We start from the raw sequence: 24760 nt of genomic DNA, 5'->3' as shown, positions 1-24760 counted from the left end.
TCACACCCATTTATTTTGGGCTCCCTTGTGGGCTCTCTCTGTGATTTTCTGATATAACAGTGGGAGATAATGTTGGAATAAATAAATGAATGAATAAATAAATAAATAAATAAATAAAAGTGTTGAAAGAAATAAATAAATACGTGTTGAAAGAAATAAATGATTAAATAAATAAACACAGAAATATGTAAACAAATAAATGTAGAAATACATACATTAAAATTATTTAAATAAATAAAAATGTATTCATTAATTTGTTTATTTATCTATACAATATTTATTTATTTATTTATTTATTTATTTATTTGTGCATTTATTTATTAATTCTTGTTATTGCTATTTTTGTTATGTATGTACTTTTTCGTCCTCCATAAGATAAAACAGCTGTGGTGAGATGTCCCTCGGAGGCTCCGCCCACTCCCAGCTCTCTGTCAGCTGACTCCTCCCACAGTCAGCTGACTATGGAGCTCCAGAGAGGAAAGATGTGACTTTTACTTTCTGACTCTGAACACAAAGCCGGGGAAAACCCAGGAGAACCGGGGAGAACCCGCTCTGAGACTGAGGAACCAAAGCATGAGGATCCGCTCTGAGCACGGAGATCCCCCGGACGCAGCGCGGGCAGCATGCTGAGGCGGGCCGGTAGCTGGAGCTGGAGGTGCGGGCAGTGAAGAGCTCTGAGACGGGCTGTAGTGGAGCTGTGGAGGAGCTGTAGTGGTGGAGCTGTGCTGGAGGAGCTGTAAGGGAGCTGTGGTGGAGCTGTGCTGTGAGGAGTTGTGCTGTGAGGAGTTGTGCTGTGAGGGAGCTGTAAGGGAGCTGTACTGGTGGAGCTGTGAGGGAGGCTGCAGGGTGAGGAATCATGCCGGACTCGGTGCTCTCGTTGCCGCAGCGCCTCAGCTACGCTGTGGGACACTTTCTGAACGATCTGTGCGCCTCCATGTGGTTCACCTACCTGCTGGTGTTCTACCACTCCGTGCTGGGCTTTAAGAACTCGTTCGCGGGGGTTCTGCTGCTGGTGGGGCAGATAGCGGACGGGGTCTGTACCCCGCTGATCGGATATGAGTCTGATAGAACTCCGGGCTGTGGGTCTTATGGAAAGAGGAAAACCTGGCATTTAGTGGGTAAGAGGAGAAAAACACCCACCTGCCGCCCTCAATCACCGAGCTGATAATTATACTAATAATACTAATCTACTACAATACTACTATACTGATACTACACTACTACAGCTATACTACTGTTAACACTAAAGTACTACTCCTACTACAAAATACTGATATACTACCGCTACTACAATACTACTACTACAACACTGCTATACTGCTGCTACACTACTACTGAAACACTGCTATACTGCTGCTACAATACTACTGCTTTACTTCTACTACAACACTGCTATACTTCCGCTACAATACTACTGCTATACTACTGCTACTAGAATACTACTACTGCAACACTGCTATACTGCTGCTACTACAATACTACTACTGCAACACTGCTATACTGCTGCTACACTACTACTGAAACACTGCTATACTGCTGCTACAATACTACTGCTTTACTTCTACTACAACACTGCTATACTTCCGCTACAATACTACTGCTATACTACTGCTACTAGAATACTACTACTGCAACACTGCTATACTACCGCTACTACAATACTACTACTACAACACTGCTATACTGCTGCTACAATACTACTGCTTTACTACTACTACAACACTGCTATACTTCCGCTACAATACTACTGCTATACTACTGCTACTAGAATACTACTACTGCAACACTGCTATACTGCTGCTACTACAATACTACTACTGCAACACTGCTATACTGCTGCTACTACAATACTACTACTGCAACACTGCTATACTGCTGCTACAATACTACTACTGCAACACTGCTATATTGCTGCTACAATACTACTACTGCAACACTGCTATACTGTTGCTACTACAATACTACTACTGCAACACTGCTATACTGCTGCTACAATACTACTACTGCAACACTGCTATATTGCTGCTACAATACTACTACTGCAACACTGATATACTGCTGCTACTACAATACTACTACTGCAACACTGCTATACTGCTGCTACAATACTACTACTGCAACACTGCTATATTGCTGCTACAATACTACTGCTACTACAATACTACTACTGCAACACTGCTATACTGCTGCTACTACAATACTACTACTGCAACACTGCTATACTGCTGCTACTACAATACTACTACTGCAACACTGCTATACTGCTGCTACTACAATACTACTACTGCAACACTGCTATACTGCTGCTACTACAATACTACTACTGCAACACTGCTATACTACTACTGCAACACTGCTATATTGCTGCTACAATACTACTACTGCAACACTGCTATACTGCTGCTACAATACCACTGATATACTACTGCTACTACAATACTACTACTACAACACTGCTATACTGCTGCTACAATACTACTGCTACTACAATACTACAACAACAACACTGCTATACTGCTGCTTCAATACCACTGCTACTACAATACTACTACTACAACACTGCTATACTACTTCTACAATACTACTGCTATACTACTGCTACAATATTACTACTACAAAACTACTGCTATACTACCGCAATACTACTACTACTATGCTACTACAATACGACTGATATACTGCTGCTACAATACTACTGTTTATGCTAAAATATTATTGTTATACTATTACTACAATACTACTACTACACTACTGCTACAATACTACAACTACACTACTACTCCTACTACTGCTATACTACTGCTACAATACTAAAATACTGCTTCTGTTCTATTGCTATACTACTTCTATACTACTATCAGCACTTAAATAGTACTACCATACTACTGCTATACTACTGCTACAATACAACAATACTGCTTATATACTACTGCTATGCTACTATAATACTACTAACACCACTAAAATAGTACTACCAATAATATTTTACTCCTACTGCTACTATACTACTATTACCACTAAAATGTTACAGCTATATTACTGCTTCTACTGCTACTAGTATACTACTAGAGATAACATGGAATTTTACAAATACTGCTAATTATACAATGGTAGTACTAAATCATTACTACTAAAATACTAGTACTACCACTACTACTACTACTACTACTAATAATAATAATATTAATAATAATAAAACAATAAAACATATACAGTACTTCTACCACAGTAATACACTAGATTAAATAGATAGATCTGCATTATAATGATCTTTATTTACTCCTCTACAGGAACTGTGAGTGTCCTGCTGTCCTTCCCCTTCATCTTTAACCAGTGTATTGGCTGTGATCAGAGCACTCCACAGTGGGCCGGACTCGTCTACTTCATCCCCTTCATCATCATCTTCCAGTTCGGCTGGGCCGCCACCCAGATCTCCCACCTGTCACTCATCCCTGAGCTGGTGTCATCTGAACATGATAAAGTAGAGCTCACAGCGTACAGGTACTTCCAGCTCACCTGCTATAAAACACATCTGTTCTATTTAATACAATATATTCCTTTATTTACTACATTAAAAAACTATATATATATATATATATATTAGTAAACAGATTTAATCTGATCTTATTCTGGTCTATCTGATGTATTTAAGTAATGTATTACATAAACAATGTATTACATATACAGTGTGTCTCAATATATGTATCAACATCTCTTCCTTTTTTTATAAGCCACATCCTCTAAAAAGCAGCATCAGCACATTTTAATACAGAGTGAATACTTTTTCAATTTTAGATTATTTAACTGCTCTATAGTGATATACAGGTATAACTTTAATGTGTAACTTAATTAAAAGAGCAGATAAACTGTACTATAGTAAAAGTTTGTGTACTGTATTGTAATATACAGAGGTTGGACAATGAAACTGAAACACCTGTCATTTTAGTGTGGGAGGTTTTATAGCTAAATTGGAGCAGCCTGGTGTTCAATCTTCATTAATTACACATTGCACCAGTAAGAGCAGAGTGTGAAGGTTCAGTTAGCAGGGTAAGAGCACAAATTGTTGGTGCACGTCTTGCTGCTGCATCTGTGACCGAGGCAGCAAGTCTTTGTGATGTATCAAGAACCACGGTATCCAGGGTAATGTCAGCATACCACCAAGAAGGACCGACCACATCCAACAGGATTAACTGTGGACGCTGTAAGAGGAAGCTGTCTGAAAGGGATGTTCGGGTGCTAACCCGGATTGTATCCAAAAAACATAAAACCACGGCTGAACAAATCACGACAAAATTCAATGTGCACCTCAACTCTCCTGTATCCACCAGAACTGTCCGTCACCACAATAAATTATTTTGGGGTAAAACCAGGTGTTTCAGTTTCATTGTCCAACCCCTGTAACTCAATTACAAGAGCATAAATTGTCTTGTAGTAAAAGTATGAGTTCTGTATTACAATCTAACTCAATTATCAGAGCAGATGAACTGTACTATAGTGAAAGTATAAGTATTGTGTCACTAACTAACTCAATTACAAGAACACAAACTGACCTATAATAAGCGTGTAGGTACTGTATTTCAATCTAACTCAATTAAAAGAGCAGATAAACTGTACTGTAGTAAATTTATGAGTACTGTATTACAATCTAACTCTATGTAAAGAGCATGCACTTTACTATAGTAAAAGCTGTATTGTTGTCATCTGTTGCTACCCAGTACTCTCAGTGAATTCCTCCGGGTTTGGGGAAACTTGCTGTGGTCTGATTAAAGTATTTAATTGTATTCAGTTTGAACTTCCTGTTGGATGACTTGTGGGTGAATTCCCTGTCTGTGTGTGTGCCTGTCTGTGTGTGTGCCTGTCTGTGTGTGTGTCTGTCTGTGTGTGTGCCTGTGCCTGTGTGCCTGTGTCTGTCTGTGTGTGTGCCTGTCTGTGTGTGTGCCTGTGCCTGTGTGTGTGCCTGTGTCTGTCTGTGTGTGTGCCTGTCTGTGTGTGTGCCTGTGCCTGTGTGCCTGTCTGTCTGCCTGTCTGTGTGTGCCTGTGCCTGTGTCTGTGTCTGTGCCTGTCTCTGTGTGCCTGTCTCTGTGTGCTTGTGTCTCTGTGTGCCTGTCTCTGTGTGCTTGTGTCTCTGTGTGCCTGTCTCTGTGTGCCTGTCTCTGTGTGCCTGTCTCTGTGTGCCTGTCTCTGTGTGTCTGTGCCTGTGTCTGTGCCTGTGTCTGTGCCTGTGTATCTGTGTGTGTTGTTCTGCAGGTATGCTTTTACTGTGGTTGCGAACATCACAGTGTACGCAGTCGCGTTTATCCTGTTGCATTTCCAGTCTGGAGAAGATCCCTCTGCTGTGGATGATCTGGGACCTGAGGACATTCCTGTTTTCAGAGTAAGTGTGGAATAAATCCCTGTAAAATAATTAACATTTTAGGCCATATTTGAGTGATACATAGCGCACTGGTCAATTACGCATTGTGCAGCTGAATATAGGGCGTGTCGGTGTGTCTTTGGCGTAACGTGAGATAAACCTGTGTGTCAGTCGTCATTCCCTTTAAGAGGCAGGTGAGCTCTGACTTTGGCGCGTTCATATCCTATCGATTAGGGATGTATATGGGCTGAGGGAACACAGTGCACACAACGCTCCTGCATGGCTAAGATAGGATTGGGCGGCTGACTGTTGACTGTTCTCAGGTTTTTAATCAGTCATTAGTGCACCTATATTTCCTGCTGCCAAGATAGAAACACACCAGAAATTTACCTGAACACACCTCACTCCAAATTGCACAGCACAGCTCTGAAGTGCTGCTGAATGTAATAGAGAGAGTTTTAAATAAGACTGTGTTCTTCCTCATTATGTTACGGATTAAAATTTTCTCTGTTTCACTTCCCCTTCTTCCTCGAGTTGCATGTGTGCACATTTTGAGATTCTTAAGTTTGTTCAGTGAAATGGCACAGAGCTCATCTATGCTGTTGGTTTTTGTATTTAGTTATTTAATATATTTAATTATCAACTTAGATAGATTCGAATACACTATAGGGACAAAAGTGTTGGAATTAATTTAATTTTTTTTAAATCAAGAGTATTACAAAGAGTTGATCCTTTTTATTTAAATTTGGGAATTTAAATTGTTTATTTAGCTATTAAAAAAAAGCTATCTAAACATATCAATGAATTCCCTGTCCACCCTTTCCTTCATTTTGAGTTAACCACGCCCCTTTAACAAAGTAACTTTTGACATCATCAGGGACATCACAACCTTAACACTGTTTTATTTTTAAGGGACTGAAAATTTTGCATGTTCAGATGTTAATAATACTATTTACAATTAATATTCATTTCTCATATTGTGTCCATACTGAGTTTAAAGAGGTAAAGCTTAATCGGTCTACCCTGTCACAGTAAAAAAAATCACAGAAATTAAAATCATTTTAGGATTTTTTTTTTAAACGTAGAACAACCCTGTTTTCATCAAATGGCTAAAACTGCAGTATTAAAGTGGATAAATGAATGGCAGGAAATTAAAAAAGTGAAAAGATAAAGTGATTTAGCTGGAAGTTAATTAATGAAGGTCTGAAAGTGTTCTGATAATGACAGTATTATCCAGAGACTGTAAAAAAAGATGGACGCCGTGTCGCCGTTCCCATTCGTTCAATGAAAATGTAGCCAAAATCTTCCTCCATGTTGGCGATCCTGAAACCCGAGTCTGCGCATTAGAGACCAGAGGAGGGAGAAAGACTGTGGAGAGACAGCCTACTCATTTAAATAACCCCGCCCCTGAGGGCTGCCTCGAGGTCACAGGCTGCAGAGAGGAGCGGAGCGAAGCTGACGGTCTGTTATTGGTTCCGAAGCTGAATAACGTTTTAAAAAACAAATTCTGTGGGGATATAAACATTTGAGAATATAAGCAGAGGTTACACTAGCTGCTGCATTTAAATAATGGAGGTAGAATTATAGTATATTAGAAAAAAAACGTGATTGAAAGTTGTCTATTTTGCCATTGAAACCTATGGGGATGGGTGGGGTTACACAGCTTTCTGAAACCGAACAGCAGGGGGCGCCCGACCTGTGGTGGCTTCACTTTTGAGAGACAATGCTCTGTCCAGCTATACACAGTCTGTGGTATTATCTGTTGATCTGTTTTCTGTGTGTGTTCAGAATCTCAGTCTGATCGTGTTGGCTATCGGAGCCGTGTTCTCGCTGGCCTTTCATCTGGGCACACGGGAGACGAAGGCTAAGCGCAGTGAGGATGAGGAGGATGGAGAAGGAGAACGGCAGCCTCTTCTCACCAGGAACGCCCCCTTCTTCCAACTGCAGTGGCAGCACTGGCTCCGAGAGCCCTCCTTCTATCAGGTGATCACCCTTATCCAATCAGTCTTTTGGATCTCTTGCTGATTTTGTAAGTTTGCTCACTGACAAAGACATGAACAGTCTATAATTTAAGAGTAGGCTAGTTGTATAGTAAAAAACAGAATATCAAAAATAAAATCCTCCTATAAAAGACTCCTGTCCACAGACTCAATTAATCAGTCGGAGTCTAACCTCTACAACATGGTCAAGACCAAAGAGCTTTCTAAGGATATCAGGGACAAGATACTGGAATGAGCTTTAAAACCATAAGTAAGACGCTGGGTGAGAAGGAGATAACTGTTTGTGCAATACTAAGAAAACAGCAGAAATGCAAAATTACTGTCAACTGACATCGATCTGGAGCTCCATGCAAAATCTCACCTCGTGGAGTATCCTTAATCATGAGGAACGTGAGAGATCAGCCTACACAGGGGGAAACTTGTTAATGATCTCAAGGCAGCTGGAACCTCAGTAGGGCTGCACAATATTGGAAAAAAATTACATTGCAAGTGTTCTTTTTTTTTTTCAGCGGTATATATCGCAATATTAAACAATGCAGGGCCTATGACGTCACCAGCCCTGCCCCACCCATGCGCTGTCTCGCGTCCGGACCGATCAAGAGCTGAGTCAGCAAAACAACGTTAATCGCCCTTTTTTTATTCAGGCATTTAAATGGCATTTTAATTTTTTTCTTGGATTAAAAGCGTGAATTTAAGCTGTAACTGGAAATTGTGCTGGACTGAGGTGCACAGCTTTTACAAGCATGTGCATTTACAAGAAGGTGAAGCAAGCTAACTGCATGGTAACCGAGGTAACCGCATAGCCTCCATCCACATGGCTGGACACGTGCGTTTACATCGGGACCTTGTGTTTACTCCTGCCCCCTCTCACGCTCCCCCCATGCACTTCTTAGGCAGCAGCAGCCTGTCTCTCACACAGACACAGAGACAGCGCTGTGTATCTACTTCTTGTGTCAAGAATCAAAACATTGCAACATGATGTGTTTGATTTATTTGCCTTAAGTGACATCACACATCCGGTGATGTGACTATTGCGCATGTGCACATCGCGATGGCGATGCTTAAACGATATATCGTGCAGCCCTAGACCTCAGTCACCATTCTAAGAGTGATTGGGAGATGGTGCTGTGGTCAGATGAGACAATAATTTAGCTTTTTGGCATTAACTCAACTTGTTAACTGGTACAATATCAATAATAATTAATAATAATTATTTTTATCTGTACAGACAGTATGTTCAGGGCTTTGATAATGGCAGGAATGTGCTTTGTTTGGACAGTAATGAAGTTTATAGTCTATAGCAGGGTGATTTACTGCAGCATTTACAGCAGCATCTCAGCAAATGACTGTTTTATTATCACTCCACTCGTTATTGCAGCTCTGGAGTGACGCTGGTGTTTTCCCTCCTCTCAGCTGCAGTGGTGTAATGGTCTTGTTTTGAGTGGTTTGGGTGTGAGATGTTCCTCATCTCAGGTCACATGATGAGGACATTGCTGACGGGTTGCTTTCTTGTCGTGTAGTAGTAGAGTAACAGGGTTTCTGCTGAATATTTGCCTTTTTTAGAGCTGAATCTTCACAGATACAGACTGTCAGGAGATATAGATCAGATACTATTAGTAGACTCCAGAAGAGAGAGGCACAGAATGAATTAGAGCTGGGCGATATTGTAAAAGAATCAAATCTCAATCATTTTAAATATTTGCGAAATTATCAATTTTTTTTTTTTTTTTTTTAGTTTTTACAACAGTTTATTTTATTGTAGATGTGGCAGAAACCTCACTATGCTCTTCAGACCACTTCAGTTTCTGAACTGGTTTCTCTGATTTTGCTATTTATAGGTTTATGTTTGAGTAAAATTAACATTGTTGTTTTATTCTATAAACTACAGACAACATTTCTCCCAAATTCCAAATAAAAATATTCTCATTTACAGCATTAATTGCAAAAAATGAGAAATGGCTGAAATAACAAAAAAAGATGCAGAGCTTTCAGACCTCAAATAATGCAAAGAAAACAAGTTCATATACATATTCAAGTTGTAAGAGTTCAGAAATTAATATTTGGTGGAATACCCCTGGTTTTTATTCAGTTTTCGTCCATCTTGGCATCATGTTCTCCTCCTCCACCAGTCTTACACACTGCTTTTGGATAACTTTATGCCAAAACTCCTGGTGCACACATTTAAGATGTTCCTCTCGATTATATTGATTATATTTCATGATAATATATTTTTGCAATAAGAATACTCTTGGTGATATGACAAAAAACACTTTCAAGAATACATGACAAACCAACAAAATTAAAATTACATTTTATTTTTGCGTATATGATATATGGCACACCCCTAACTGAGATAATAAAATGATGATAAAAATAATTTGATCAGATTTGTAACAGAAGTCAATGATCCAGAATGTCATGATACTAATAATGCACTCCATATTTCTAAATATATCCAGGATTAAAGTAAAATAAATGATACTGCACAGTATAATAATCTGTCTCTAGTAGATATACTGTATAATGGGAAATGAGAACAGTGTGAATTTTTTTTTTTCTTTCTTTTGCTAAAAACAGCAAAAATAGTAGCACCCTGATGTGATAATTAGGGGTGGTGATATGGCACCATATTTCAGGGTATAATATATTTTTCACGATATTAAAAAATGTTGATGATATTATTGCGTATGATACGATACAGCACATTCGTATCTCCCACACCTATCACCAAGAACATTTTTAACCCTGAAATACTATTTTAGGTCTGTATTGCACAACCCTGTTACTGTAAGTGATTCACTCCAATCAGGCAACCCTGACGAATACCAGAGGCATGATGTGAGCTAAGAAAGAGCATGAGGAAGAACAGAAACAGAAATAGACTTAATAAAGAACTAACTATAATTAAACTGCTTTAAATGCTGACAGGCGTATCATGTGAGGAGTTCAGCAGAACATCACAGACTGTAAAAAACAGGAAATGGAAGTTGCAGCAGCTGACGGTGTCCTCTTGGGAGGAGTGTGAAACCGAGCGAGCAGAGTAAACCCGCTTAAGGCTACACCTCCAAGCTAAACACCACAGCCTAACACTATTCTACACTCCGCCAACAGTCTGTTATCACACCTTCCGTGTTGTGTAAATAGTAACAGAGCTTGTGAATATATCTACACTGATGGCCGTGGTGGTCTGGAAGTGAGGTGTGTTCAGGTACATTTTTGGTGTATTGCTATCTTGGCAATAAAAAACACAGGTGCTCCACTGAATAAATACAACCTAGCCAGACATCTACAGCCAGCAGTCAGTTGTTCATTGCTATCTTGGCAGTGTTACGCACACATGGACACACAGCAGTGCACAAACCCATAGCGCATGCCTGTTGGCAGCTATGCAAAATTTGACATTAACAATAAACAGAATAAACAAATGTGAACACGCAGTTCAGTTTCCTCTGCTGAGAAAACTGACCTACGTGTTCACACGTGTTCACACGTCCAGGTAGCTGCGCCCCTAAAGTAGCAATCCACCAAACAAATCAGAGCTTAACTGACTCTTAAAGGGAATGGCAAGTGATAGTCTGATTGGTTTATTTCATGTTACACCCCAAAATTAACCACACCCATGATTAATTAAGAGAATTAGTTCATTTCTTTTGCATGTTTTAAGCCTCACAGGCATGGTTTTACCGTCGTTACGATACCAAACACACTGACGCCCTAAATCAAGCTGCGCTCTGAAAAATATAGTCCTAGTATTTAATTCAGTTTTTCTTTTGATTTTAAGGTTGTGCATTTGTTTTAATTTTAAATTCTCTGGAACAGGGGTGTCCAAACTACGGCCCGCGGGCCATTTGCGGCCCGTTTTCTTTTTTGGAGCGGCCCCCGCGAGGTATTTTAGAAATAGAATGAAAGTTGGCCCGCTGTTAAGCAGGTTTTTATAATGTGAGATTCAAAGTTTGAACGCTAGGTGTCAGAAACGGGCCAAAGAGTCGGAGAGAGTGCGCATTTCTAGCGCAGAAAAACGGGGCAAAGAGTCTAAAAGTTGCCGTAATTAAGGAGTTTAATATTAAGAGACATCATGATATGAAACATCAATTTGAAAAATCTTAGTTTACACAACACTGTCTAAGATAAAGAAGTAAAATGATGTGTAAATGAAATAATCAGGAAAAAGTATTATTTAAAGTGGTATATTTCATTATTTGTTTTATTAAAGAGTCTGTGGCCCGTGACTTCAAATATATTTCTCCTTCTGGCCCCCAACAAAAAAAGTTTGGACACCCCTGCTCTGGAATGATGAAGCTTCATCAAATACTTTTGGATGGGATGGGTTAGGGAGTTGAGTTATGAGGTGGAATGATGATGATCATCTAATATTCTAGTTCTTTTCCTGAACACAATCAAATTCTAGTATCAAATCAATGCTTATCGTTTAGTCTATAAAGTATTTTCTGTACAGTGGAGGCATTGTTCCAAAACAACCAGGATTAACTCTTTTTAATACGCTTGATTTTGTGTTAAACCTGCTGGTCTGCAGGTTTAACCAAAAATTTGTCCAGTGCTTGTCTAGAAGGAAAAACATCCACCACCATGCTTCACAGTTTTGAATACTTTTCTGAATGGTTGAGTTACCAGTAAAGCTGGGTTGGTAATACATGAAAGTATGGACAAATTGTTGAGAAACCTGTTTATTTATTGTTTCTTCGGAAATCAATGATATTAAAAAGAGTTTATCCTCTGCTTTTGTTGGGGTGACTGTCTTAACTGTCCAGGAAAGAGTTAATTAGGTTTTACAGCATTGCTTTGAGGATTTGATTGTATTTAGCAATGAAATCAACAGTTAGTAAACTCGTGATATTGGAATTATGGTCACCATCGTGACTTCATTATACATGGTTCCAATAGGCCCATGTTTGTTTATCTGCTCCAGACAGTCCTATTCTTTTGGCAGTACTTTCCTACAGGGACTAAACAAACAGTGTGTGTGTATATATGTGTGCATTTGCACATTTGTGTCAGCAATAGGTGCAGCTTAAAGTATCTAAATGCTGCATTGATTAGAAAGGGTGTCCACATATATTTGTACATGTATGGTAGTGATAATAGCTAATGTTTTTAATGTAATGTTGTTTGTGCTTTAATATTCTCATCAGGTGGCTCTGCTTTATATGTGTACCAGGCTTATAGTGAACCTGTCACAGACCTATATCTCCATGTATCTCATCAACTCACTCCTACTGCCAAAGGTAAGACCACGCCTCATTCACCCTAATGAGATACACTGAGGCGGAGCTACAGTATAGAGCAATACGAACCCAAGATATTTTCGAGTTTTATCTGCGCAACTTTATTTTATATTTATTAACGTTAACAGCTCCCTAGCTGACTCTAGCTAGTTAGCCTAACAAACTAATACACTGGAGTAATGGTAGCTCAGATCTGTGGAGTCAAATGCTCCATACTGCCTGGAAAAACATGAGAACGGCACTTTATCTGAGGAGCTCCTGCTGCTGTTCCTCACTGTATGAGTGTTTTTACTTGAGTAAAATAGAAAAACAACAGCAAACAGCAATTATTCACTCAGAAAAGAGATGAAACAGCTCGGAGAAAAGGTCCTCTGCAAACTTAATTGAATGTATTTGTTAACTGAAGAAGGAAGGGAACTGTGGCTAATTTTAATACGGTAATGCCTCTAATGGCTTCAGAAATAACATGTTGTAAATTAATATCAAACTTATGTCTTACTTGTGCAATAGAAGCATTTACAAATATCTCTTGAATATTGAATAATAAGTATTTAAAATAGTATTTATAGTGTTTATAGTGAAATATTTAAAAAAATAGTTTTGTAAAGGAAGTCTTGTTAAAGTTGTTGGTATAAGTCTTTTTAAAGTCTATAGTTTACACTCTTTAACTATTTTTCTGATAATAAAGTCTAATTTCTTCATATATTGTGTAATTTTTGTGGGGAAAAAGTAAACCAAATACTATTCAAAGCCTTAATTTAAACACTTAGTGTTTTATATTATATGTACTCCTAGTAGAATAAGTCACAAACCTATATTAAAGCCCAGTTATGCAAAAAAAAAAAAAAATACAGTGATAAACATTTTTGGTTTGACCAAAAATCTATCAATAATTTTTCTCACACAATACTCAATCATGATGACCGTTACATTTTTACATTAACCCTTGTGTGGTGTTCATATTTTTGTTACTCGTTTACTTTGTTACTTGTATTTAATTCAGCAAAATTAAGCAATTTTACATTAAAATGCTTTACACATGCTTGCTTCACCTAAATTACAAGCAATATAAACAGCTCACATGGTTAATATTTGCCCTTTACCTTTCTTATGTTACATTTCTTTTAAAAAGTGCTACTCTTTTTTTTATTAGTTTTTTAATAAAATGTAAAAGAAAATGAATTAAACTCAAGATATGAGTCGAAAATGTGTTTAGTTTCAAATTTACAAATGAAGCAATGTTTATTAACCCTTGGCCAAACATACTGTATGTAATATAAATGTGTGGGGGCGGGGGGGGGGGGGGGGTGTACAATGTGTGTTTATCGAAAATGTGTTTTGATATATGTTTTTCACAAAAAATGAGCCAATGCCAATGAGTTTGAGTTAGAAAAAATATTTTTTTAGTATCATTTGATGAAAAATGAAAACGGGTCCCACAGACCCGAACACCACACAAGGGTTAATCTGTTGCCCTGAATTGCAGAACTCTCAATCTTTCTGGAATTTTACTGCAGGCCTGAAATATAGTAGTTAATGTATGTAATAATACATTAAATTAAATTAAGTTAAGCACATAATTTATATTTTTTTTAACCACATCCCCCATGTTGTGATTCAGTTTCTTCTCGGTGTACTGAGTAAAGTCTGTGGTTGTTTTCTAAGTATAATTGTTCCTCTCTCTAATGCAGAAGTACATCGCTACCATACCGCTGGTGATGTACGTGAGCGGCTTCGTTTCCTCCTTCATCATGAAACCGCTCAGCAAGAGAATAGGGAAATGTGTAAGTCAGGTTCTCTCATCTGTGTTAACCTGTGTTAATGACTTAGTAACTTAACAGTCTCTCCTCAGAGCTGTTACAGTTATTATAGTGCGTGAAGTGAACACTGCTGTGATATATCTAACATTTAACACAAAAAAAACATAGTATTTTATATTTTAAATTTATTTTTATAACATTTATATAAAATAACAATTTTATCCCATTTTTGTACCAATTTGAAAGGGATTTTCCATGCCACTCATTAGGACTCCCGTATCACCAGCAATTCTCCCAACCAGAGGTGTCGAGTAATTTATCAGTAGTTTTTAACTATTGTTGGTTATCTATACTTTACTGGAGTAATTATTTTCCAGACAACTTTTTACTTTTACTTCTTACATTTTAACACAATTATCTGAACTTTTTACTCCTTCCTTAAAAAAAAACAGCCTCGTTACTCCTATTTCATTTCAGCTTGTTTTCATTCCAGCTTCTATTCGTTCAATAAAACCCCTATCCAGATAAATCTCTCCATCCAGATAGAGAGAATCTGATTGTGATTGAATGAGAAGTATAAACATAGGATTTTATATAATTTAATTTTAAAACATATAATTTAATTTTATAACATATAATTTAATCCCATTATTTAACCAATTTGGTAGGCAAGGCAAATTTTCCATCTCACTCATTAGAACTACCTTATTACCAGCAATTCTCCCAACCAGAGGTGCCAAGTAATGAAGTATAAATACATTATTACCTTACTTAAGTAGGAATGTTGGTTATTTATACTTTACTGGAGTAATTATTTTCCAGACAACTTTTTACTTCTATCTCTTACAATTTTCACACAATTATCTGAACTTTTTACTCCTTCCTTTAAAAAAAATATCCTCGTTACTCCTATTTCATTTCAGCTTGTTTTCATTACGGCTTCTCATCGTTCAGTAAAACCCCTATCCAGATAAATCTCTCCATCCAGATAGAGTGAATCTGATTGTGATTGGATGTAGAGAAGTATAAACATATACCATTCCGACCCCCTATTGGTTTATGTTTATGTGGTGCTTGAAAGTATGTTAGCTGTCAGTATCAATGTGCAGACTGCTTTAGTTTAGAGTGTTTGTGCTGGTGGACTCATTAACATTAGCATTAGTCAATGGGAGAAAGGCCTTCAGTTGCTTTGAAGATGCACCACTTATGTTTGGACTATTAAAGCCTTGTTTAAATAGCTTAATATTTCTATAAAAATAGATAAAGACATAATTAGAATGTATAAATTACTTAAAAACTTTAATTTAAGATAAATGTCAATGACAAACTGTCTCTTACACTGTGCCAAAATTTCTTGATGAACGGACCAATAGAAACTCTTCAAAATGACCTGAAATAAACTCTTTTTTTTTACATTCACTTCCACTGAAAGTTTACAAGGTTTTTTCTCTCTCCTGTAAAGTTGCTGTTTTGGAGACAAGTGTTGTTCATTGGACAGCAACGATATATTTTAATAAATAAATGCACATATTTAACCATTTAAATGCTTTATTCAGCTTAATCAGGCATTCATTTGAAGCCAAACCAAAAAGAGAGAGAAACACTCCAAATGAACAAACTCATCAACTGATCCAGACCATAGAAACCAACTACTGGTGTGAAAACTATCGTTTATACTCAAATACGCAAATTAAGTTCTAATTCAGAAATTCTTACAACCAGGCTGAGATGTTATAATAAAGTGAAAAAAAAATCCTCTATCCAATTTATCATGCATTCTTTATTCCAGCACCTCATGTTTTAGCAATGTAAATGATTTATTCAACTTAATCAGGCATCCCTTTGGAAATGCGGACAAAAAGCCCACTTCCACGTCAAACAAAGCTTTATAAAATGTAGAAAAAGCTATTTAAAGTGAAGGTAAAGTAATGTTATTACTCTATATGGGTAATAATGTGATCATTCCCTATTTTAATATACTATATAGGTACAGAGTGTTTCTATTAAATTAATTGTTTTTGTGTGTGTGTGTGTGTGTGTGTGTGTTAGATGACCTATTTTGTGGGTCTGGTCCTGATCCTGGTGTTCTCCTATTGGGTGCTGCTGGCCACTGATATGAGTGATGCTGTGTACGGAGCAGCGGTGCTGCTGGGGGCGGGGTCAGCCACCATCCTGGTCATGTCTCTCTCCATGACTGCAGATCTCATAGCGGATCAGACGGTAAGTGTTTTTAAATGATGATTAAATACGACTTATTATTAAATACAGGACGCACTGTTCACTCTGAGTCTTTACACTAAACTATTACATTTACATTTATCATTTATGGAATTTAGCTGATGCTCTGATCACTCAGGTATCACTATTGTATATTTTGTTTTTCCAGTACTGTATTTAGATTTAGAATTCTTAGTTTAGATGTAGAGATTGGTGTCAGAAGTGGTTTATTAAGGGTTGTGTTTAAACTGGGGCTGTCAACATTAAAGCGTTAACTCGTGCAATTAATTTGGAATCAGGTACAAGTTTTTTTTAAATAAAAATTAATTACGCCACCAAGTTTGACCCCAACTTCTGCTGGAATCTGTTCGCCCAACACGCTGATTTTTTTTTTTTTAAAAGGTTCGCTTATGTTGAGAACATGATCTGGTCTCAATTCGAACCAGCTATCAGATATACTTCTATTTAATTGGGCTAAAATTAAGCTGATAAGGTGCAGCAACCCCAAACACGGCATTGGTAACGTTTCTTTCAGCTAAAGTAACGCTACTAAACTCTTACATCAAACTTGGTGATTCTGTGCTTGGGCAGTTTCAGTTTAAAATCCGATGCAAACGGCGCCTGCTTTAACCGGTGTTCTGCCAAGTTGTGCTTTTATGTCAAACTGTGCTTCCCTAGTGTGTATTTAAGGTCTCGGTAAAACGCAGAATCAACCGGAGATCCGATTTAAACCTGTAGTTACTTACACACGATAGTTAACGCTAACTAGCTCTGTAAACAAAAGCTGTAAGCTCTGCCTGTGGGCATTCCTGAGCCGAGGTGGGCGAGGCCGTGAAGTCACTGGTCGGCGTCAACACCTTACATCTCTCTAATCAACTGGTATTTCTGAGGCTTTTATTTACTAGCTACTGCAGACAGTGGATGCTGAGAAACGGTTTCATGTTCAGCATGCATATACAACTCAGAGAGACCTATAGTATTATAGAAAGAACAAGAAAAAGTGGATTTTAGCAGAAGGACACCTTAAGGGAAAGTGTAAAATATGAAAATAACTGTTACGTAAGAGTTCTTTACAGGTTTCTGACAGAAGCAAATCTTATCTACTGAGATTCTCTCGGCAGCTTCTATATGGAAATATCTACAGTCTCCACTAGCCCTGATTAATAAAGAAATTTGATTAGATAAATTATTAGATTAATCTCCGAGCACTATATATATATATATATATAGCAGTATATTCTTGCTGTAATGCTTTCTCTGTTCTCTTACAGCAAAGTGGAGCGTTTGTATATGGAGCCATGAGTTTTACTGACAAAGTAGCCAATGGGCTCGGGGTCATAATCATCCAGGGACTGCACCCGTGCCAGTGAGTAGAATCATACAGTGACTTGCAAAAATATTCATACCCCTGTGCTGTGTGGGTAGTGTGTACAGTCTGACAGTAATAACTGTGGTGTGATATTAATCCAGTATGAATCTGCAGTGTGTAGTGTTTACAGTCTAACAGTAATAACTATGGTGTGATTTTAATCCAGTATGAATCTGCAGTGTGTGTAGTTTATACAGTCTGACAGTGATTAACTATGGTGTGATATTAATCCAGTATGAATCTGCAGTGTGTGTAGTTTATACAGTCTGACAGTGATTAACTATGGTGTGATTTTAATCCAGTATGAATCTGCAGTGTGTGTAGTTTATACAGTCTGACAGTGATTAACTATGGTGTGATTTTAATCCAGTATGAATCTGCAGTGTGTGTAGTTTATACAGTCTGACAGTGATTAACTATGGTGTGATATTAATCCAGTATGAATCTGCAGTGTGTGTAGTTTATACAGTCTGACAGTGATTAACTATGGTGTGATTTTAATCCAGTATGAATCTGCAGTGTGTGTAGTTTATACAGTCTGACAGTAATAACTATGGTGTGATTTTAATCCAGTATGAATCTGCAGTGTGTGTAGTTTATACAGTCTGACAGTGATTAACTATGGTGTGATTTTAATCCAGTATGAATCTGCAGTGTGTGTAGTTTATACAGTCTGACAGTAATAACTGTGGTGTGATTTTAATCCAGTATGAATCTGCTGTTTGTGTAGTTTATACAATCTGAGAGGAATAATTGTAGTGTGATATTAATCCAGTATGAATCTACAGTGTGTGTGTGTGTGTAGTTTATACAGTCTGACAGTAATAACTATGGTGTGATTTTAATCCAGTATGAATCTGCAGTGTGTGTAGTTTATACAGTCTGAAAGTAATAACTGTGGAGTGATTTATAATCCAGTATGAAAATGTTTTTTGTGTGTGTGTGTGATTGTGTATTGTGTTTTTTTTTTTTTTTTTACAGTACTCAGGCGTGTTGTCCGGCGTGTGTGTGGTATTATCATGAGGTGATGGTGATTGTGACGGGTGGAGTCGGTGTTGTAGCAGCGCTGAGTCTCTGTTCTATTCTCATCTGGCCAATTAAGATCATGCGTCGTAAGTAAACCTGACTTACCCCACACTAATCTCCAAACACACATACAGCACTCTCCAGTGCCAGAAATATACCCTTTTATGTGAAAGTGGTAAATTCTCCAATCAAAAAAATGGTAAAAACCAGCAGCACTTGTTGACTGGAGAATTTCTGATTTATTAGCAATACAAGAATAACCAGCGCGTTTCGCTCAGGCCTTCATCAGAGATAAAAGACAAAAGTTAATAACATTCCAGCTTTTAAAACACACATGATTACAAAACAACCAATGAGAACACTCCAAATACTAAAGGTCACATGATCAGCCAATAAGAGGCTGGCAGCTCAATTCCACAGAGGAACCACTTCCACCCAAAACTTCTTAAAAGTCCTTCTGAAATTCACAAACACAGTTAGTCATCCTTTTTAGGGAAAAAGACATTTGCTCAAGAAAACACACACACAGGAAAAAACAACCAAACTGACTTTTTAAAGAAGTAAAATTACAGCTTGAAACTCACTGCAGCGCTGCATTGAGGTGTAATAGGAGGAATAGCGGTGCTCTCGTGTCTGTGCCGGAGCTCCTCTGAGCTCAAACCAGACTCTGTAAGTTTTCCGAGGCGGCCGCGTCCAACCCTCACGAAAACTGCGACCTGCTTTCCGACCTTTAGTTCTAACAGTTCTACAAGGACTACTGGTTCATTCTTTACAAACTAACATACAGACTCTGGACACTCAGAAGCTGGAAAGAGAACGAATACGTCTGTGAAAGCCAAAAAAAAAATGAGAAAGAGAAACTAATCCTCCTGAAACATTTATTACACTCTACAACTGTAGAGGGAGCCCACGAGCGCAAAATCTCAATCCTACCTAGTGGAGTTAATGATAAAAAATCCAAAAGGTGGTAAATTCTCCGCCAGAAAGTTAAAATTCCTTCCAATGATTTTGTTTAAACCAGCAGCAGAAGGGTCCAAAAAGTTACTATTTGAAATTAAAATATGAAAACGTTACGCAAAATGCGTGGCTTTATATTTGCAGGTCTGAAATTTTGAATTTGAATTGATTTTGAATCGATTTAGAATCTTCCACATCTGAATCGAGATGCATCTAAGAATTGAACATTTCTTCCACCTCTAGTTGGAACAAAATTATATACAAGGAAAATGTTTACTTTATGGGCCTTAATGTACCATCTTTTATCTAACAAATGAACCCTTAATTCAGTCAGTGAGGCATACATAATTATTTATAACTTTAATTTACTTAATCCTGCCACAATTACTGTCATATTAAAACCCATTTCTTGTTTTTCATTTATTTTATTGACATGATATGAAGTTTCCAGTACTGTACTGGTGAATAGTGTTTTTCTAACTGCTGTAATGTTGTCATATCAGAGATATAGAGGTTTCCTGTTACACCACACACACACACACACACACACCCACACACACATTCTAACCCACATGCATGAGAGAGAGAGAGCAGTAACAGTAGCTGATGAGTGTTCATTATCTTGTCTAATCTCGTGTGTGATAAGTCAGCTGTTGTGTATTGCAGTGTCGGCGGAACAGCAGGTAAATGGGTCTGATTTTGATCAGGCCGACGGTGAGAACTTCATCTCTCAACTCCAGATATTTCACTGCACTCAATAATCAAAAAATCACACCATAAATACACACTTTCATTATTCATTATTAAATTACAGTACTCAATGGTACCATATTAGGTAATGATTGATCCACTTTTGGTTTCTTTTAATCATGTGTTGTTTACATTATCATTTTATTATTCTGTACACAAATATTGCACCAAGATGTTTACGTTAAAATGTAATGAATCATAATACACTACTGGTCAAAAGTTTTAGAACACCCCCATTGTTTAGCAGTATCTATCTATCTATCTATCTCTATCTATCTATCTATCTATCTATCTATCTATCTATCTATCTATCTATCTATCTATCTATCTCTATCTATCTATCTCTATCTATCTATCTATCTATCTATCTATCTATCTATCTATCTATCTATCTATCTATCTATCTATCTATCTATCTATCTATCTATCTATCTATCTCTAGTATTAACTAAATTACTGCACTTCACCTCTCCAACCTTTATTGTATTTTTCGCACTATAAGGTGCACTTAAATCTGTTCACTTTCCCAAAAATCGTCAGTGCGCCTTATGGGGTGGGCAATATTATATCGTATACAATATCGTGACACAGAAATATCGTGATATTAAAAATCCATATCGTGATAATAGGGCTGTTCTGTCTTAAAAGTAGTCTATTATTTACTGTGAAGCTTTAGGTGTATTTATTGTATAATTGTTTTAGTTTGCAGTTCATATGCATGAAAATGCTGCATTATATTATTTTATGCTATATTATTTATTGTGCCACATTATGATTATACTGTTATACTATTATACTATATTCCTGAAATTAATTAATTATTTTTCTGTTGTCCTATATTGCCAAGTATATCATTATCGCAAAAATACCCTGAAATATCGAGCCATATCGCCCACCCCTAGTGTCTTTATAATCCGCTGCAATTTATGTATGAATTCTACCAGTCAGGTATTAGGGAGCAGTAAAGCCACTCTGCTGAAGTACAGCTTTATAAAGGAGTTTTTTAGTAAAGTTTCTCCAGCACTAAGGCTGGGGCAGTATTAGCATTATCCACTTACTGCACTAAGCGCTAGCTCTTTCACTGTTCAGAGGTGAATATATCAGACTGTTATCTGTGTGTTTACTATGCTAAAACAAGCTACTTGTTGTTACTTGCTCGCTAGCTGATAGCGCCCTGGCTTACCAGAACACTCAGGGTTCCTTAAGTGTAGCGCTATCGGGGGGCATTTACTAGCGCTAAGCACTGCCAACCTAAGTTCACTGTAAACAAATGGAAGCGTTTTATTCACCCAAATAAACATTTTTCAGGAGAGAAATCTGTGTAGATTAACCCTTGTGTGGTGTTCAAATGATACAAAAAAATATTTTTTCTAACTCAAACTCATTGGCATTGGCTCATTTTTGTGAAAAACATATATCAAAACACAAGGGCTAAGAAACTAAACAAATTTTCTACTCATATCTTGAGTTTAATTCATTTTCTTTCACATTTTATTAAAAAACTAATAAAAAAAGAGTAGCACTTTTTGAAAGAAATGTAACATAAGAAAGGTGAAGGACAAATATTAACCATGTAAGCTGTTTATATTGCTTGCAATTTAGGTGAAGCAAGCATGTGTAAAGCATTTTAATGTAAAATTGCTTAATTTTGCTGAATTAAATACAAGAAACAAAGTAAACGAGTAACAAAAATATGAACACCACACAAGGGTTAACATCCAACACTCATTTGACTCGTTTGAAGAAAATGTTTTTTTATTTTTAAGAATTTAGTGTGCTTAGCAAACAAAGTGACAAGACCTGCTGAATTAGAAGCAAAACATGGCGACACCCCTGTTCCTTACTAGTGTCGCTTAAAATGTGCCTAATGATCCGGTGCAGCTTATGTAGGAAATTAGCTCAGAAAATAAACATTTATTGAAAGTGCTTCTTATAATACAGTAATCACTAGGCCTGTTACGATAAGAATTTTCTGTGGATGATATATTGTCCCACAAATTATTGCGATACACGATATTTTTGTCATTTTATTAACACTGACATAATGATAACATGATAACATAAAAAAGCAGTTATGCACTTTTTTTTTAAAGAGAGCAAAAATTTAAACAGTAATTTGTTATAATTAGTTTGGGAATTATACTTTTTTTTTTCTTTACCTACTGCAGTCCACACTGTATTTTATGGAGTCACAGGTATTGAATACCGTTACTGTTATATATGTGAACAAACATACAAATAAACCCAATAGATGATATAACGATTATCAGATATTATTGAGGTCATGTTCATTTATTGTACAATAAATTGATTATACAATACAATTATTGTGACAGGCCTAGTAATCCTAGTCCAGGTAATATGGTAATTCTTCTTTTCACTGCTGAAACTGAGACTCATTCCAAAGTTTAGCTAAAGAGCTAAAGGCTAAAGCTGTTGCCATGTGGGTCAGCCAGACGTGATTTTTCCTGTAGCAGTTTTCTCCAGTTTCCAAGAGTATTTTGAAGATGTAGGAAATATTACTCAATGCTCTCTAGCTTCATCTGTAATTTCTCTCAAGAGAAGACTTATACTTTTAATAGTTACAGAGTTCGGTACCACTTTAAAATAAGACTACCTTTATAAAGGGTTTATAAATGGTTTACAATGAGTTTATTAATGGTTACTAATTAGGTTGTAAATGCCTTAAAAATGATTAATAATCAGTTATAACACATACGTAGAAAGGGCAACAATATAGACGGCTGTGGATTCACTATTTGGCAAACAGCAGGTCATTGTTGCCCTTTCTACGTATGTGTTATAACTGATTATTAATGATTTTAAGGCATTTACAACCTAATTAGTAACCATTAATAAACTAATTGTGAAGTAAACCATTATAAACCCTTTATAAAGGTAGTCTTATTTTAAAGTGGTACCCAGAGTTCTCTGTGTTTCTGTGTTTGTTTTTCTAGTTATAATGATGATTTAATTGTGAATTTTCTGTGCGTAAGTGTGTAAATCTAGTTTCTAGATTAAGGCTTAAATGAAGCATTTTGAACAGACGCTCATCAGAACCTCACTAAAGCCTTCCAATCCTTTCTGCTGTACACTAAACATGATTGATTTATTGATTGATTGATTGACAGACAAAGTCCACTCTACTTATTGATTATTGATTATCTTCTCACAGTCTGAGAGAAACACCACTAAAATCAGCTCTGAATGATCCGCAGTTTAAAGTAACTAATTAAAATCCAATGCACTGTGTGTGTGTGTGTGTGTGTGTGTGTGTGTGTGTGTATACTTCTACAGGACTAAGCGTGATGCCCGGTCTGATGTCTTCAGATGGTGAGGACTCAGACACCAGCAGCAGTACGGAGGTCATCAACTGAGCTCATCCTATCAGAGGAGGACTTTTGCACATGCTCGCTACGCTTACTACAACATTCCCTGCTGGGATGATCCGGCCTGGCAGGTGCAACTGGAATCTGTTAAACATGCTATAAAGTGGGCTGTCGATGCTCACAATTACACTCCTTCATAGCAACTGTTGCAAGGTTGGACAAGCTTTATATAGAAACCACCTCCTTGTTTCTACACCTATTATCCCATTTTTTTCAGCTCCATTTATCATATAGAACAGTTTGTAGTTCTATAATAATTACAGACTGTAGTTCTGTATCTGTTTCTCTGTATACTTTTTTTATTATCCTCCTTTTACCCTGTTTTTTAATAATCAGGACCCCACAGGAGAGAAAACCATCACAGAGCAGCTATTTATGGTATTTTTTGTGTCCTGTGGGCAGGGTCCTGTATCCTCTGATGAAGGACAAGACAATGACCAACACTGTAAACTCTGCAAAAAGACATTCAGAACTTCTGTCTCTGACTTTACTTCATCTACAAGGTAGAGCAGCTGTATAGGTAGGAGTGTCTAAGGCCCAATCCCATTTCACCCCTCGGCCCTACCACTTACCCCTTGCCCTTCTTTTCGAGTGTGAACCCTCCCCTAAGGATTGGGAAACTCTTCAAGCACCGGCTACATCATCAGGAGCGCTAAAGTTCAGTAACCTATCTGCTGCTGCTGGTTAACTAGTTAA

The 24760-nt window shown here is 37.3% G+C and overlaps 1 protein-coding gene across 3 annotated transcripts; it reads left to right on the top strand.

Moving 5' to 3' along the window:
• The first annotated feature begins 448 nt into the window (after positions 1 to 448).
• On the top strand, positions 449 to 24760 carry mfsd12a (major facilitator superfamily domain containing 12a). 3 transcript variants are annotated; one of them, XM_022672623.2, is made up of 11 exons: positions 449 to 1118; positions 3291 to 3501; positions 5248 to 5374; positions 7142 to 7336; positions 12504 to 12596; positions 14288 to 14380; positions 16406 to 16576; positions 17845 to 17939; positions 18924 to 19054; positions 20592 to 20639; positions 23973 to 24760. In XM_022672623.2, exons 1-11 carry the CDS (start codon positions 857 to 859, stop codon positions 24050 to 24052), a joined length of 1506 nt encoding a protein of 501 aa, XP_022528344.1. In that variant the 5' UTR covers positions 449 to 856; the 3' UTR covers positions 24053 to 24760. The 3 variants fall into 3 exon arrangements, with proteins under 3 accessions (XP_022528344.1, XP_022528419.1, XP_022528386.1); XM_022672698.2 differs by having other exon boundaries at positions 20592 to 20608; positions 23973 to 24066; XM_022672665.2 differs by lacking the exon at positions 20592 to 20639.

Source organism: Astyanax mexicanus, chromosome 18 (assembly GCF_023375975.1).
Source record: "Astyanax mexicanus isolate ESR-SI-001 chromosome 18, AstMex3_surface, whole genome shotgun sequence".
Lineage (NCBI taxonomy): Eukaryota > Metazoa > Chordata > Actinopteri > Characiformes > Acestrorhamphidae > Astyanax > Astyanax mexicanus.
This window is presented reverse-complemented; position numbering and strand designations above follow the sequence as displayed.